The 17,448-nt window shown below is 47.6% G+C and overlaps 3 protein-coding genes across 3 annotated transcripts; 1 reads left to right on the plus strand and 2 right to left on the minus strand.

Moving 5' to 3' along the window:
* Nucleotides 1-3,596: 3,596 nt before the first annotated feature.
* Nucleotides 3,597-7,573, plus strand: LOC134226292 (integrator complex subunit 5). The gene is made up of 5 exons (XM_062706969.1): nt 3,597-3,962; nt 4,025-4,631; nt 4,701-5,458; nt 5,941-6,957; nt 7,046-7,573. Exons 1-5 carry the CDS (start codon nt 3,753-3,755, stop codon nt 7,451-7,453), a joined length of 3,000 nt encoding a protein of 999 aa, XP_062562953.1. The 5' UTR covers nt 3,597-3,752; the 3' UTR covers nt 7,454-7,573.
* Nucleotides 7,574-8,291: 718 nt separating this feature from the next.
* On the minus strand, nt 8,292-9,890 carry LOC134206207 (uncharacterized protein K02A2.6-like). Its single transcript, XM_062681896.1, has one exon. It carries the CDS (start codon nt 9,888-9,890, stop codon nt 8,574-8,576), a length of 1,317 nt encoding a protein of 438 aa, XP_062537880.1. The 3' UTR covers nt 8,292-8,573.
* A 2,345-nt stretch (nt 9,891-12,235) lies between these two features.
* On the minus strand, nt 12,236-16,748 carry LOC134206208 (uncharacterized protein K02A2.6-like). The gene has a single exon (XM_062681897.1). The coding sequence runs from the start codon at nt 16,664-16,666 to the stop codon at nt 12,236-12,238; it is 4,431 nt and encodes a 1,476-aa protein (XP_062537881.1). The 5' UTR covers nt 16,667-16,748.
* Between the last annotated feature and the right edge of the window lie 700 nt (nt 16,749-17,448).

A 17,448-nucleotide genomic window follows, 5' to 3' on the forward strand; every position in this document is an offset into this window, starting at 1 on the left:
ATAGGATGATTTGACAACGGACTCGTCATCCTGGAACAGGTTCCCGTGGGGCTCAAAGTGGCCACAAACTCATTATGAAGAAACCCTGGCAATGTGGGTATCAAAATTCATGAAATTGTATCGGAAGCATGATTCGATAAGTAATTGGACCATAGGATGGTTTGACAACGGACCGGTCATCCTGGAACAGGTTCCCGTGGGGCCTAAAGTGGCCACAAACTCATTTTGAAAAAAATCTGGCAATGTGGGTATCAAAATTCATGAAATTGTTTCGGAAGCATGATCCGATAAGTAATTGGACCATTGGATGGTTGGACAAAAGGATGGGTATCAAAATTCATGAAATTGTCTCAGGAAGCATGATCTTTTGGGTTATTAGGCCATAAGATGGTTTGACAATGGACCGGTCATTCTCAAACAGGTTTCCGAGGGGACCCTCATTTAGAAGAAACACTTGCTATCTTCTTTTTACGTTATTTCTTGTCAAAAAGACTTAAAAATTCTTGACAGGTACTCAGAAATGATTTATAATGAACCACAGGCGCTGTAAGTATCATTGGTGTTTGCTGAATAATTTACAAAAATAAAAAAACGACTAAAATTTTCAAAATGTTTTGTGGTGGCAATATGGGTCAAAAACGTGACAAAAGCGGGACGTGATAAAGTCGGGTCGAAAATGTGACAAAGCCGGAGGTAGATAAAATCGGGGAGTGACAAAATCGGGTCAACACTGTGTAACTTTTCTCATTCCACTTTTCACTTTTTACTTTCCACTTCTCACTGCTCACTTCTCATTCGACCCAATAACCATTCGGCCTAACAGCCATTCAGCCAACATCAGTCCCATCTTCTTGGAAAAACATGTTTCCGAAAATATTCCAAAAATTTTGTGCCAGGGTGTCTTTTCAATGAGTTTGTGGCCACTAAAGGCCTTTCGGGAACTTGTTCTAGGATGACTGTTCTGGTAGATATCCATCCTATGGTTTCAACTTTATGGATAACATATTTCCGAAACAATTCCAAGAGTTTTGATACCCATATTGCCAGGGTTTATTTTAAATGAGTTTTTGGCCCCTACGAGCCCTCCAGGAACCGGTTCCAGAATGACCGTTCCGGTTCATATCCATCCTATGGTCTCAACTACATGAATAACATGTTTCCGGAAAAATTCCAAGAATTTTGATACCCATTTTGCCAGGGTTTATTCTAAATGAGTTTTTGGCCCCTACTTGCCTTCCGGGAACTTGTTCCAGAATGACCGTTCCGGTTGATATCCATCCTATGGTCTCAACTACATGGAAAACATGTTTCCGGAACAATTCCAAGAATTTTGATACCCATATTGCTAGGGTTTATTCTAAATGAGTTTTTGGCCACTACGGGCCCTCCGGGAACCTGTTCCAGAATGACCGTTCCGGTTTATATCCATCCTATGGTCTCAACTACATGGAAAACATGTTTCAGGAACAATTCCAAGAATATTGACACCCATATTGCCAGGGTTTCTACCAAATGAATTAATGGTCACTTTAGGTCCTCCGGGAACCTGTTCCAGAATGACCGTTCCGGTTCATATCCATCCTATGGTTTCAACTACATGGAAAACATGTTTTCGGAACAATTCCAAGAATGTTGATACCCATATTGCTGGGGTTTATTCTAAATGAATTTTGGCCCCTACGGACCCTCCGGGAACCTGTTCCAGAATGACCGTTCAGTTCATATCCATCCTATGGTCTCAACTGCATGGAAATTAAGTTTCCGGGACAGTTCCAAGAATTTTGATACCCATATTGCTAGGGTTTATTCTAAATGAGTTTTTGGCCACTACGGGCCCTCCGGGAACCTGTTCCAGAATGACCGTTCCGGTTTATATCCATCCTATGGTCTCAACTACATGGAAAACATGTTTCCGGAACAATTCCAAGAATATTGATACCCATATTGCCAGGGTTTCTACCAAATGAATTAATGGTCACTTTAGGTCCTCCGGGAACCTGTTCCAGAATGACCGTTCCGGTTCATATCCATCCTATGGTCTCAACTACATGGAAAACATGTTTCCGGAACAATTCCAAGAATGTTGATACCCATATTGCTAGGGTTTATTCTAAATGAATTTTTGGCCCCTATCGACCCTCCGGGAACCTGTTCCAGAATGACCGTTCCGGTTCATATCCATCCTATGGTCTCAATTGCATGGAAATTAAGTTTCCGGGACAGTTCCAAGAATTTTGATACCCATATTGCTAGGGTTTATTCTAAATGAGTTTTTGGCCACTACGGGCCCTTCGGGCCCTCCGGGAACCTGTTCCAGAATGACCGTTCCGGTTCATATTCATCTTATGGTTTCAACTATATGAGTATCATGTTCCCGAAACAATTTCAAGAATTTTGATACCCATATTGCCAGGAATGAATTTGCAGGCCACTATAGGGCCCACGGGAACCTATTCAGGATGTCCGTTCCGAGTCCATATGATTACGTGGTCCTAATACGTTGAAGTCATAATCCTCGAATTTTCTGCAGAAACTGGTAACTCAGGATACAAGAAATCATCATTTGGATTCTATAAGATCAACTTCTCTATTTTTGAGACATGGTCTAGCAAATCCGGAACTCCGGTAACTAGGTAATCCGGATCGGTCCTATGTGACATGGATCGGATAGAGGATGAATTTCTTAATCCATAGCAAACGGAATCGTCCAAATCGGTTGAAAACTGACGAAGTTATGGTCATACCAAAACGTGGGTACCCGGGTACCCTGTCGGTACGTTACGGGGTAAAAATATTCAGAAGCCCCTCCCCAAGCCCCCCCTTACTGGATTTTCATTTTCATACCACCCAAACCTTAATTTTGCCGAGTTTGAAGATGTCACGGAGTTTCAATTTCCTGCGATGTTTAGAACCCTAAAAAAATTTCACTTGAAAACGAAAAAGGTACCCGGGTACCCTGTCGGTAACAAAAGGGTTAATAGCCGAATATGCTCTTTGGCCGAAATGGACATTCGGTCGAAAGTGTCGTTCGGCTGAATTGGTCATTTTGAATATTTTCAAAACAGTAACGGGAGAATCTTTTGTTCTTCGCCTCAAAAAATTAATGAACTTTTTTAGAAAAGTTTTTCCAGAATATTCATTTGGAATTTTTTTCTACTTTCAAGTTTCGAGAACTCTTTGGAATTACCAAGAGTAGTTCTTAGGATCTATCAAGGAAAATTGTTTGGAATTTACGTGAGACTCTCTTCAGAGTTTTCACGGGAAGTTGTTCAAAACTCCTACAGGAAAATATTCGGAATATCCACGGAAAGTTCTTTTTGAGTTTCTGTTGAGTATTCTTTGAAATTTACACAGAAAATTGTAACTGGTACAAGGGACGCTTTAACGTTGACTTTGTCAATCTATATTATTAGTTTTTTATCCTTCATAGGAGTCATTTTTTCGCAGGGAGAAGTTCGTCACTAGACGGCTAGTTTGGCACGAGGTCGTGTGCCTTTCTTATTTTTACTTGGATTCGTCTATTGCGGTATTCGCCCTTTTTGATCCTGCGATGTTTTTCAGACACTAAGCGATGTGATTCGACCCTGCGTGACAGTTCCTCCCAGCGTAAACAAAAAAAAAACTCCGCTTCATGTTATCAACACGGTGGGGATTTTTCGAATATCGGGAATATCCTATAAGTTTTTCCTCCTTTTTGGACAATTTGGGAACGTAAAAATTAGTAACCGCCGGTTCCGCAAACGCAGGTTAAAATGATCAAACAACCGGTCCTTGCGGAATTGCAGTACTTCGTAAACAGTGTTTCGCATTTGTACAAGGGCATTCCACTGAAGGATTCGAGTGCGCTGGTCAAGTGCAGCTTGCACCTGCTCGAGGATTTGCCTTCGACGCGGGATGCCGTTTTCGAGTACTTCTCGCTGGTGTTCAACGGAGCCGTAAAATTGTATCTGGTTAATGTGGAGGTAAATTTTGCATTCAAGTTGGGTAATGAGTAGAGTCTAATTCGACGTATGCCTAATTGTAGAAAAACAACTTGGATGCCTCGCGGGAGGACGACGCAATTCAGGAGATCCATGAGACGTTGGAAAGGTTGGTCACAAACGGACCGGCGGCTTGGTCGCCGCTCATATCGTCGTGGTGTTTGCGTTTACTTGGTGAAATTTGCGACAAGAATAGCCGAAGGCGCCAGCTGGATATAAGGACGTCTTGCAATCTCTGGCTCGGTTGCAATGCTATTCGCTGCCTGGTGGGGCTGACTGCGCTCTGTTTCAGCAAACTCGACGAGAAAGAGGTTGACGCCTGCATCGCCGGATTGTTGAACACTTTTGCACAATATTCACCGCACTTTGATTGGGTGGTGGCACGGCTAGGAGGATGCTTCCCTTCGAAGGTGATTTCGAAGATACTTTACTGTGGATTGAAACGGTTTACCGGTGAGTACGACCAGGTGGACTCCGAAGTGGAAGTTTTGAGCTATCTGGCAGCCGCGAACGAGAAAGACTTGCGGCAATCCCTGAAAGAAATTTGTGAGAAAGAAACGATGAACAAATTGGTGGTGCCGTATTTGTTGCATCTTTCGAAGCACTCGGACGTGTTGGCCCAGGCGTTGGCTACGATGTTTTTAGAAAATTGTGAGTGTTTGAATGGTGCTTTCTATTTTAATGTAGCTGAAATAAATGTGCAATTCTCTCCTATTATAGACACCGACAGTCATCTCCATTTGGTCAAGACACAGAGCAAGTTCTGGCCGAATAATTACAACGCAATCAACTTGATTCACATTGTCACCGGATTACTACTGAAAATAAAAAAATCTTCCATTGAAGTACTGTTGACGCTACCACGAATTTCTGAAAAGTTTCCCTGGTGCCAGGAACTGCAAGAGATGCTTTTCGTTGAGTTGGAAGCTATAGTGCTGGAGAAGCGAACCTGCCCCCTCTTGGAAGACGCAGTGAAAGACAGCTCTAAAGAGCTGCTGTGGCGCTCGTGCCTTAGCGATTGCCCTCTCTTGCAGCAGAATGCTGTTCGCTTGATATTGTTGTCCAGTCTGAAATCATCCTATTTTTTGCATCAATCGATCGCCCACATGCTAGCTGCTTCATCGGGTACAGCTACGGGCGCTAGTAAACCGCATCTAAACGCATTGGTACGACTACTCGGGGGTCCACATGGTTCATCGGAATTACCACGCATCAAACCTGGCTTTGAGATCGCTCTGGAAAAAATGTTACTGACGCCGAGTCGCAGTCGGGAGAATTCTAATATTCTGAGAAATTTGGTGGAAATCGTTAAGCTGGAACGAGACTCTTTCAATGTGCACCTGAAAAAGACAAACTGTGTACAGATACTGCAGGAGCTGCTCGGCAAACTAATGGTCATCTGGGAAATGCTGATGGACCAGGAAAAACTTCCTCTTCCGCAGCAGACAACAAATTTGATGCCTGCTGTGTGTATTAAGGTAATATATACATTTTCCACATTTTAGTATTCCCTCCCTTCCACATCCATTTCCGTCCGTCACACATTCGAACGCTAATTAAAGATAGTCTTTTCCACATGAGAGCTAGAAGCAAATTGCATCGCTTTTTTGTCGTTCTTTCAAACAATACAACCTACTTTGAGTCTATTTGTGACTGTTCATTCAACCTACTCTGAGTCTGAAAATTGATTGGAATTTGAAAAGGCTCTTAGTTCGGAAGGAAAAAATAAAAACATTGGCGTTCATTGGTTACAGAACCTGAACTAGAAGTAGCTTGAAGTAACTCGACAGAACCATTTTCTTTCATGATTTTTGCTTCTATTGAAATAGGTATGACCTGCTTTTCACTTATGACTCTTGTTAGCATTCCTACCAGATATTAGACAGTCATAATTGAGAAGAGTTTGAACTGGAGTTGTTAAATGCAAAAGATTAATACTTAAAAATCTCCTTTTTCACAGACTCAATCCAAAAAAATCAAGCATGAAGAAGGAGCAACGGAACCAATGGATACCGATGAAGTACGGAGCACTGAGTACTGCCCTCGCGAACAAATACATATGCTGGCTAAGCTAATCGACTGCATGGAACTGAATTCCAAAGCATGCGTTTTGAACATGTCGGATACATTCAAGCTATCGCAGCTTACCGTGCGGTATTTCTTTTTCTGCTTGGAGCAGAGTCCCAACCGGGAGAATCTTAGCTCCGACGACGAAACCAACCTACACCGATGCTATCAACTGCTGTCCAGGCACTGTGCCACAAGAAAAGCTGCCCGAACTGCGGTATTGAGAGACATACTCGAGGGTGCTTTATACCTGCATGGACACTTATTTGGCTCACAAACAGAGCAGGACACCGTCGAATACGGAAAACCCGATGAGTTACTGATCAAGTTGAATCAGAAGCAAGGTGTAGCAATAAACGCGTCCCGAGCAATGGTACTTCATGCAGGCGTTATCGGTCAGGGTCCGAAACAACCCATCAAAAAGGCGGAGGGACCACAGACCCATATGCAGAACAGGTTGATCAACGCTATTGTGGCGTGCTGTCAGGATTCTGAGCACCAGAGTACAATCGATGGTTTTAGCTACGTTTCTCTACTGCTGGTAGAACTTGTGTCCCCCGATGTGATGTACAATGGACTGCCCTGGCCTGAGGAAGAGTTCACCAAGGTGACCATGGAACGGGATCTCCAGATCAGAAGAATGTTTCGTAACAGTCCCATCTTGTGGTCGATTCTGTCATTAATTGCTGGCTATAGGCCAGCTCTCTGTTACAGTTCGGTTCTGCTGAGAGCGCTGTGCGCCTCGGTTCTGCACCAGTGGCGTTCCAAATCTGCCGAAACGATGAACGGTCACAAAACGGAACTGATGTTCGTCACAACAAAATTGCTGGAGCTCTTAGCGATTGGACAGCTGCTCCCTCCTCCGCTTAGTTATCTACACATCGTCCTACCGTACCTGGACGCCAATGAGGTAAGTGACACAGAATTCATAACTACATATGAACAGGATGATAGTAATGTCTATCAAGTGTTTAATTGCTTTCTCTTTCATCTACCAGATTATCTACGTCCTGAAAGAGTGCGTCTGGAACTACATGAAAGATTACGTTCCTTCGCCGGTGCTGTTCGTGTGCGATCCCACCAGTTTCCACTGGCGGGATCCGCAAACATCGCGGCCCCCACTGCAGTACACAAACCCGCTGAGAAATACGATGCAGAAAAAGTTACCCAAGATCGGTCACCTCTATCACCAGATGTTTGTGGGCCCGGAGCTGCGGAATCCCACGGTGACGAACGTGACTTTAGTGAACGGATTGGGTGGTGGCCCTGCGCAACTCGGACCGAATGTTGCCGCCGTAGGAAATGCAACCAACGGAAACGGAATGCTACCGGCAGTGGCGGTACCATTGACTGCCAACGGAAATGGAGCGACCGCTATGGCAATACCGATTGTTACGTTGGATTAGAGTAGCATTTTGTTACAAATTGTCATTCAATCCGGCGATGTATGTTTGTGGACGTAGTTAATTATTGCTTAATGGTGGTAAGTAAAATTTTTATACAAATACAAATTAATGTAAGATGAATACGGTCTGTAGCGATGCATGATATGCAGAATATTTTCTCATGCCGAAATTTCTTTTTTGCATTAGTTGCGTTGTTAGGTCAAACTAGGGAAGGGATCCTATATTCAGAGATATGCGAAAGCGGCCATATTGAGCCAATCGAGCATTGAAAACTGTTAAAGTCTGAGGCAAATTAACATTGTTATTTTTACAGATTGTGAGGTATCGCGATTTTGTTGGAACATATAACACAAAATGTTTTGTAGAACGAACAATTTGTTTTGGGAAGCAGAACATTCGCGAGTTTGTGGTTCTGCTTTGCGCGGTCAGTGAATAAAGAGTACATGTTTGTGAGTGTTTTAGATAAGTACGCAGAACGATCGCGCGATCATCCGAAATAATGTGTTCTGCTTTATGCGGCCGGTTAAGTTGTGCGCGTTCGGTCGTATTTCAGTCGGTTGGATAGGAAGAAAAGTGAGTAGAATATTTTAAACGCGCATAACTATTACCATCCCATAGATCGCATCGCTTACCAAAGTTAATCCAGATAAATTATCCTTTGTAACAATATCCTATCCAAGACAAACGTGGAGATGCAGAGGTATACTCGGTTTCTAGTAGCAACAAGAGTTGGACTAATAATCCTTCCCTTCCTATATGCAAAGAACTTCCTATGTGTGAATAGAAATCAATTTAATTTCCGTTTCGATGAGAAGATCTTTTTTGATGTTATGTGTTATGTACGCGCCGACGGGGTGTTCGAGTGCATCGTTGCACATAAGTTAAACGCGCACATACAAAATAAACATATTAAAAACTTTATTAGAAGACGAACTAAAACATAAACAAACATTCGCAAGAAGCGTGCGGACTGAATACATAACAAAACATAATGGCAGAGTATTGTTGTTGTTCTTGCTATCGCGCATCAACGGGTAGCAGACGAGCTGCTACCAGTGAGCAAGCAGTGTTGGTGATGGTAGTGTTGTTGGTGGTTCAGTGGTTCCCAACATCTCCCCTTCTAATACAGCTGGAACGGGTCAAACCTTATCGGCGGTCTTCGATTGCGCAAAGAGCGGCGAGGTACCTGGACAGCTGTTTCGGTTGTACTTGACGGTACAGAACTTGATTCGAAGGGCGATGTGAATCTGGACGTTGACGTCGACGGTTCACGAAATCCGGTGACTTCGCTCGGTTGAACTGACGTGGCTTGCAATGGTGTCGATTGATCGAAAGGTGCAGCAAGCGATGATGGCATCTGTGCCACTGGTGCAGATGGTGTTGGAAGTGCAGAAGGACATGATGGTTGAGGCTGACTTGGTTGGTGCAGATTCCAGGCTTGCAAAAGGATGTCCAGCGGCAATTGTTGATTGCTTGTCCTGGACGGGGTCGTCCCGGATGTTGCCACTCTGCCGGCGCTGGTTCGGTTACGTAACTGGTTAATGTGCGACCGAAGCATACGCCTGTCTTCCACCCACACGTTAAACATTACGTTTCCAATTCGCTCCAAGACTACCGCAGCTGCCCATCTCCAGGAATTGTTGGTGTGCACCTTGGCGTAGACTGGATCACCTTTTTTAAATGACCTTGATCCTGAGTGGTCGTTCACTTCCGGAACGGTTGGCGGACGAAGTAGGTCCAGGCTGGTCCGTATTCTGCGCCCAAATATAACTTCGGACGGAGATTTACCTTGTGGAGCTGAAGGATTGGGTGTGGAACGGTAGGTCATCAAGAAAGTGTCCAGTGCCTCTTGGATGGCTCCTTTCCCCTCACGGATTTTTTTAATTGCTCGCTTGAAGGTGTCCACGAAGCGTTCTGCCTGCCCGTTGGATTGCGGATGAAACGGCGCTGTGGTCACGTGATTGACACCGTTCTCCAAACAAAACTGAGCGAACTCGGCACTGGTAAATTGCGTACCGTTATCACTGACTAGCGTCTCGGGCATGCCAAGGCGAGCGAAGAGACTCCGCAGGATACAGATGGTAGCTGAGGTAGTGATCGATTTGGTTCGGACGATTTCCACCCACTTGGAATGCGAGTCGATGCCCAGCAAGAAGTAATCGCCCTCGATCGGGCCAGCGTAGTCGATGTGAACACGCTGCCATGTGTGCGTTGATTTGGGCCACGACAGCGGCGCTGATTTGGGCGGACTCTTGGCTGCAGCTGCGCAACTGCTGCATGCTTTGACATGCGCAGTGATGTCTGCGTCAATCGACGGCCAGCACACATAGCTTCGCGCAATCGCCTTCATGCGCTGGATCCCCGGATGGTCACGATGAAGATGGTGGAGGCAACGCATCCGGAATTCCGCTGGAATCACAAGGCGTTCAGCAAACATGATGCACCCTTGAACCGTTGATTACGAGTCGCAAAGGTCGAAGAACCGCTGAACCTTTTGGTCTGTTATGGATTTATTTGATTGCGGCCAGCCATGCTGAATGAAGCGGTAGACCTTGTTAAGTACTGGGTCGGAACGGGTGGCTTGCTGAATTGCCCTGAAATGGAGAGGAAGTGCTTCAACTGCATCTAAAACGATGGATCTTACATCATTCTCCGTGATGACGCTTGCTACGACGAAGTCTTCCTCCGGCTTGACGTGCTGGTTAATCAGCCGCGACAGGATGTCGGCGTTCCCGAACTTATCGGTACTGATGTAGACGATCTCGAAGTCGTAGAGGAGAAGTTGCAGTGCCCACCGCTGCAATCGATTCGCCGTGTAAACTGGAATGCCTTTCTTTGAACCGAAGATTCGAAGCAGTGGAGCGTGATCGGTCTGCAGAGTAAAATGGCGACCGAACAGCATTTTATGGAACTTGGTCGCAGCGAAGATGATCGCGAGTCCCTCTCGATCCGGTTGGCTATAGCCTTGCTCTGCAGGTGTCAGCGCTCTGGATGCATGCTGGACTACTTTCAGCGACCCATCTGGAAATTTGTGGCTGATGGTCGCACCAATGCCCACTGACGATGCATCTGCGGCTACTACTATGGGGAGCTGTGGATTGTAGTGTGTCAGCAACAAGTCGGACTGGAGAATCTGCTTGAAGGTAGTGAAAGATTTTTCACACTCCGCCGTCCAGGCGAACTTATTGTCGGCTTTGAGCAGCTCATCGAGCGGATATCGAAGCTTGCGCATACTCGGGACGAATTTCCCGTAATAATTGATCGCCCCCAAGAACGAGCGAACTTCCGAAACGTTTTTCGGCACTGGCATATTGCAGATGGCTTCGACTTTGGCTGGATCCGGACGTAAACCATGCTCATCGATGAGGTGTCCAACGTATTTTATCCGTCGCTGGCCGAACGAGCACTTTTCGGCTTTGATGGTGAATCCGAAATCCTGAATGCGATGAAGAACTGCTTGAAGGTTGCGTTTGTGGTCTTCTTCGTCGACTCCGCCGACCAAAACGTCATCGAGGTACCCCGAAGTGCGTTCGAGACCAGCAAGCATCGTGTCTACGAGTTGCTGAAATGCTCCGGGTGCTGCTTTGACTCCTGATGGAAGTCGATTATACCTGTAGAGTCCTCGATGAGTGTTGATTCAGCTTTCGTCCACTTCTACTTGCAAGAAGGCGTCTGACAAGTCTATTTGGCTGAAGACCTTGCAATTCGCCAGCTTGGCGAAGATGTCCTCCGGTAAAGGAAGCGGATACTGGTGCGGCTGAAGAGCGTCGTTGAGGCCCGTGGAGTAGTCACCACATATGCGGATTGCGCCACTTGCTTTCCGCACAACGACAATGGGAGCGGCCCACTCTGAAAAGTCGACCGGTGTGATGATGTTGGAACTTTCTAGCCGATCCAGCTCGGCGTCGACGGTGCTGTACATGGCGTAAGCCACGGGTCTTTTCGGTCGGAACACTGGTGATCTGCCTTCCTTCAGCGTAAACTTTAATTTCGCCTTCGTACACATCCCTGGTGCATCGCTGAAGACTTTCGGGAAGGCTGCTTTGAAAGAGTTGACGGTCGTTGAATGACTGCGGACCTGATTGCAAAATTGGTCCATAGGCACCGACCCGAGATCGAAAGCGTCGATGAGATCGAGCCCGAGCAGGTTAAGCTCCTGCTTTACGATGAAAAATCGACCGATGTGCTTCCTCCCCTTGATGACCACTTCGCAGCTACACTGGAACTCCAGCTTCAAGGGCTTGCCGGACGCTGTGGCGGCTTGCAATATAGCCGGACTTCCCGCAGGTTTCCCGATTCTCTGCCATGTCTGCTTGGAAATGATGCTGATATCCGACGCAGTATCGAGTTGCAGGCTGACCTGCCTGCCGTTCACCTCCGCTTTCACGAATCTTCTTCGCTTCCGGACGTTCTTCACCTGTACGCTTCGTGTTGCCGCTTTCTTGGACAAGAACCGCTTATTTGGAGACTTGAGCTTCTTCGCACTGGAACAGTATCCGTCTTTGTGACCATGTTGCCCACAGTCATTGCACCGATGTTTCTGGAACGGATAGTCCTTGGAGTAATGCATAGCACCGCAGCTCCAGCAAGGCGTTGCTGGACCGGTGCTCTTCTGGTTTCTGCCGGATCTCGACTCCGGCGAAGCTCTTCCGAAACGAAAACTCCTGTTGTACTGCTTCTTTACTTGCTGCACTCCTGCAGACGAAGACACTGTCTCTATCATCGCCGTGTCGTGTTTGATGTTCAGAAGCCGCTGACATTCGTCCGAAATGTGCTCCAGGGTTATATCGTTCCGCTCTTCAATGCGACTGAGCAACCTCTGGTGACTTCGCTCGGTTGAACTGACGTGGCTTGCAATGGTGTCGATTGATCGAAAGGTGCAGCAAGCGATGATGGCATCTGTGCCACTGGTGCAGATGGTGTTGGAAGTGCAGAAGGACATGATGGTTGAGGCTGACTTGGTTGGTGCAGATTCCAGGCTTGCAAAAGGATGTCCAGCGGCAATTGTTGATTGCTTGTCCTGGACGGGGTCGTCCCGGATGTTGCCACTCTGCCGGCGCTGGTTCGGTTACGTAACTGGTTAATGTGCGACCGAAGCATACGCCTGTCTTCCACCCACACGTTAAACATTACGTTTCCAATTCGCTCCAAGACTACCGCAGCTGCCCATCTCCAGGAATTGTTGGTGTGCACCTTGGCGTAGACTGGATCACCTTTTTTAAATGACCTTGATCCTGAGTGGTCGTTCACTTCCGGAACGGTTGGCGGACGAAGTAGGTCCAGGCTGGTCCGTATTCTGCGCCCAAATATAACTTCGGACGGAGATTTACCTTGTGGAGCTGAAGGATTGGGTGTGGAACGGTAGGTCATCAAGAAAGTGTCCAGTGCCTCTTGGATGGCTCCTTTCCCCTCACGGATTTTTTTAATTGCTCGCTTGAAGGTGTCCACAAAGCGTTCTGCCTGCCCGTTGGATTGCGGATGAAACGGCGCTGTGGTCACGTGATTGACACCGTTCTCCAAACAAAACTGAGCGAACTCGGCACTGGTAAATTGCGTACCGTTATCACTGACTAGCGTCTCGGGCATGCCAAGGCGAGCGAAGAGACTCCGCAGGATACAGATGGTAGCTGAGGTAGTGATCGATTTGGTTCGGACGATTTCCACCCACTTGGAATGCGAGTCGATGCCCAGCAAGAAGTAATCGCCCTCGATCGGGCCAGCGTAGTCGATGTGAACACGCTGCCATGGGTGCGTTGATTTGGGCCACGACAGCGGCGCTGATTTGGGCGGACTTTTGGCTGCAGCTGCGCAACTGTTGCATGCTTTGACGTGCGCAGCGATGTCCGCATCAATCGACGGCCAGTAAACATAGCTTCGCGCAATCGCCTTCATGCGCTGGATCCCCGGATGGCCACGATGAAGATGGTGGAGGCAACGCATCCGGAATTTCGCTGGAATGACAAGGCGTTCAGCAAACATGATGCACCCTTGAACCGTTGATAATGAGTCGCAAAGGTCGAAGAACCGCTGAACCTTTTGATCTGTGATGGCTTTCTTTGATTGCGGCCAGCCATGCTGAATGAAGCGGTAGACCTTGTTAAGTACTGGGTCGGAACGGGTGGCTTGCTGAATTGCCCTGAAATGGAGAGGAAGTGCTTCAACTGCATCTAAAACGATGGATCTTACATCATTCTCCGTGATGACGCTTGCTACGACGAAGTCTTCCTCCGGCTTGACGTGCTGGTTAATCAGCCGCGACAGGATGTCGGCGTTCCCGAACTTATCGGTACTGATGTAGACGATCTCGAAGTCGTAGAGGAGAAGTTGCAGTGCCCACCGCTGCAATCGATTCGCCGTGTAAACTGGAATGCCTTTCTTTGAACCGAAGATTCGAAGCAGTGGAGCGTGATCGGTCTGCAGAGTAAAATGGCGACCGAACAGCATTTTATGGAACTTGGTCGCAGCGAAGATGATCGCGAGTCCCTCTCGATCCGGTTGGCTATAGCCTTGCTCTGCAGGTGTCAGCGCTCTGGATGCATGCTGGACTACTTTCAGCGACCCATCTGGAAATTTGTGGCTGATGGTCGCACCAATGCCCACTGACGATGCATCCGCGGCTACTACTATGGGGAGCTGTGGATTGTAGTGTGTCAGCAACAAGTCGGACTGGAGAATCTGCTTGAAGGTAGTGAAAGATTTTTCACACTCCGCCGTCCAGGCGAACTTATTGTCGGCTTTGAGCAGCTCATCGAGCGGATATCGAAGCTTGCGCATACTCAGGGACGAATTTCCCGTAATAATTGATCGCCCCAAGAACGAGCGAACTTCCGAAACGTTTTTCGGCACTGGCATATTGCAGATGGCTTCGACTTTGGCTGGATCCGGACGTAAACCATGCTCATCGATGAGGTGTCCAACGTATTTTATCCGTCGCTGGCCGAACGAGCACTTTTCGGCTTTGATGGTGAATCCGAAATCCTGAATGCGATGAAGAACTGCTTGAAGGTTGCGTTTGTGGTCTTCTTCGTCGACTCCGCCGACCAAAACGTCATCGAGGTACCCCGAAGTGCGTTCGAGACCAGCAAGCATCGTGTCTACGAGCTGCTGAAATGCTCCGGGTGCTGCTTTGACTCCTGGTGGAAGCCGATTATACCTGTAGAGTCCTCGATGAGTGTTGATGGTGAGCATCTCCCGACAGCTTTCGTCCACTTCTACTTGCAAGAAGGCGTCTGACAAGTCTATTTGGCTGAAGACCTTGCAATTCGCCAGCTTGGCGAAGATGTCCTCCGGTAAAGGAAGCGGATACTGGTGCGGCTGAAGAGCGTCGTTGAGGCCCGTGGAGTAGTCACCACATATGCGGATTGCGCCACTTGCTTTCCGCACAACGACAATGGGAGCGGCCCACTCTGAAAAGTCGACCGGTGTGATGATGTTGGAACTTTCTAGCCGATCCAGCTCGGCGTCGACGGTGCTGTACATGGCGTAAGCCACGGGTCTTTTCGGTCGGAACACTGGTGATCTGCCTTCCTTCAGCGTAAACTTTACTTTCGCCTTCGTACACATCCCTGGTGCATCGCTGAAGACTTCCGGGAAGGCTGCTTTGAAAGAGTTGACGGTCTTAGAATGGCCGCGGACCTGACTGCAAAATTGGTCCACAGGCACCGACCCGAGATCGAAAGCATCGATGAGATCGAGCCCGAGCAAGTTAAGCTTCTGCTTTACGATGACAAATCGACCGATGCGCTTCTTCCCATTGATGACCACTTTGCAGCTACACTGGAACTCCAGCTTCAATGGCTTGCCGGACGCTGTGGCGGCTTGCAATATAGCCGGACTTCCCGCAGGTTTCCCGATTCTTTGCCATGTCTGCTTGGAAATGATGCTGATATCCGACGCAGTATCGAGTTGCAGGCTGACCTGCCTGCCGTTCACCTCCGCTTTCACGAATCTTCTTCGCTTCCGGACGTTCTTCACCTGTACGCTTCGTGTTGCCGCTTTCTTGGACAAGAACCGCTTATTTGGAGACTTGAGCTTCTTCGCACTGGAACAGTATCCGTCTTTGTGACCATGTTGCCCACAGTCATTGCACCGATGTTTCTGGAACGGACAGTCCTTGGAGTAGTGCATAGCACCGCAGCTCCAGCAAGGTGTTGCTGGACCGGTACTCTTCTGGTTTCTGCCGGATCTTGACTCCGGCGAAGCTCTTCCGGAACGAAAACTCCTGTTATACTGCTTCTTTACTTGCTGCACTCCTGCCGACGAAGACGCTGTCTCTATCATCGCCGTGTCGTGTTTGATGTTCAGAAGCCGCTGACATTCGTCCGAAATGTGCTCCAGGGTTATATCGTTCCGCTCTTCAATGCGGCTGAGCAACCTCGTCCTGATTTCCGCATCACTTTCCGCCTTCAACCCACAAACAAACACGAGGCACTTGAATTGATCCTCCGATAGCTTCCCCAACTCGAACTCGACACAGAGTTTGTTCACCCGGCAGGCGAACGTTTTGTAGTCCTCGGCGGCTTGCTTTGTGACTTGCAAGCACCGATATCGCCTGCTGATCACGGACTCTGGCATGCCGAACAAACTTTTCAGTTTATTCACTGTGTCGTCAAATCGGATTTCGTTAGGGCTTTTCGGTAGGATGTAACTGGTGTACCTCTCGTGCTCCGATGGGCCCAGCTTCCGTAGCAGCAGTCTCACCTTGGCTTCATCGTCGAGTCGAACGGCGTCTTTAGCGAAAAGATCTTCGTACCGCACGTACCATCCAGCAAAGGTTACGTTTTGATCCGGCTCATACCGGAATTCGCGGATGTTACTCGCTAGCGAATCGAGAATTTGCTCCGGATTTGGCGGTACATGAACACTGATCGCCGACAAGGCCGTCCGGAACATTTCCTCCTGCTGCTTCAAAAACGCCTGCTGCTGCTGAAATTGTAGGTTGAACTGCTGCTGCATCTGCTGGAAGAAGTGCAGCATCATCGGATCAATCGACGAAACATTTGATTGCACTTGCTGCTGTTGACCCAGTGGTACGTGTGTACTGGCTTGGGAAACACTGGGTTGGAATAATCCTGGTCGAATGATTGGATTCGGCGGCGGCTGCTGATTCTGCATTGGCACTCCCGGCTGCTGAAATTGACTCTGCTGTGTCTGCTGCAGTCCATTTACCGGCGGCACTGATCCCGACGGGTTATCACCGGGAGGCGAAAACATGCCGGCTTCTGAAATTTTCCGCCTCTTCCGTGATGGAAACACTTTCACTGCACTCGCGCGGAAATGTTCTCAATATCAACTTTTTCTCATTACTATGTCTGAAACTTGATTATGCATATGTACAACATTTGATAGATTTAGTTCGGAAAAGGTATTGGAGGGTAACCGCCCCTTCGGTGGGGTTTGATCCCACGACCCCAGTTCGCATGACAGGTGCTTTCCCTACTAAGCTACAAAGGACGTCCGTCGTCCACCGCAGCTTAGCGGGTACTGATGAAACCAAATTCCCAGCACCAGGTACCAGCCGATCTCTCGCAATACATTTTCAGAACTAACTCTCTCAAATGTATTTTTGTACACATCATGTCAACCAAGTCAACTTTTTCTCGTCGCCAACTTTTTCCAACTTTTTCTCGTCGCCACTGTTATGTACGCGCCGACGGGGTGTTCGAGTGCATCGTTGCACATAAGTTAAACGCGCACATACAAAATAAACATATTAAAAACTTTATTAGAAGACGAACTAAAACATAAACAAACATTCGCAAGAAGCGTGCGGACTGAATACATAACAAAACATAATGGCAGAGTATTGTTGTTGTTCTTGCTATCGCGCATCAACGGGTAGCAGACGAGCTGCTACCAGTGAGCAAGCAGTGTTGGTGATGGTAGTGTTGTTGGTGGTTCAGTGGTTCCCAACATTATGCTAGAACCATGCAGAACGGTTGCCAGAAAACAATGACAGTTGACGGAAGAAAGAAGTGCTGCTAGTTTTACAGCGC

Source organism: Armigeres subalbatus, chromosome 1 (genome assembly GCF_024139115.2).
Source record: "Armigeres subalbatus isolate Guangzhou_Male chromosome 1, GZ_Asu_2, whole genome shotgun sequence".
Lineage (NCBI taxonomy): Eukaryota > Metazoa > Arthropoda > Insecta > Diptera > Culicidae > Armigeres > Armigeres subalbatus.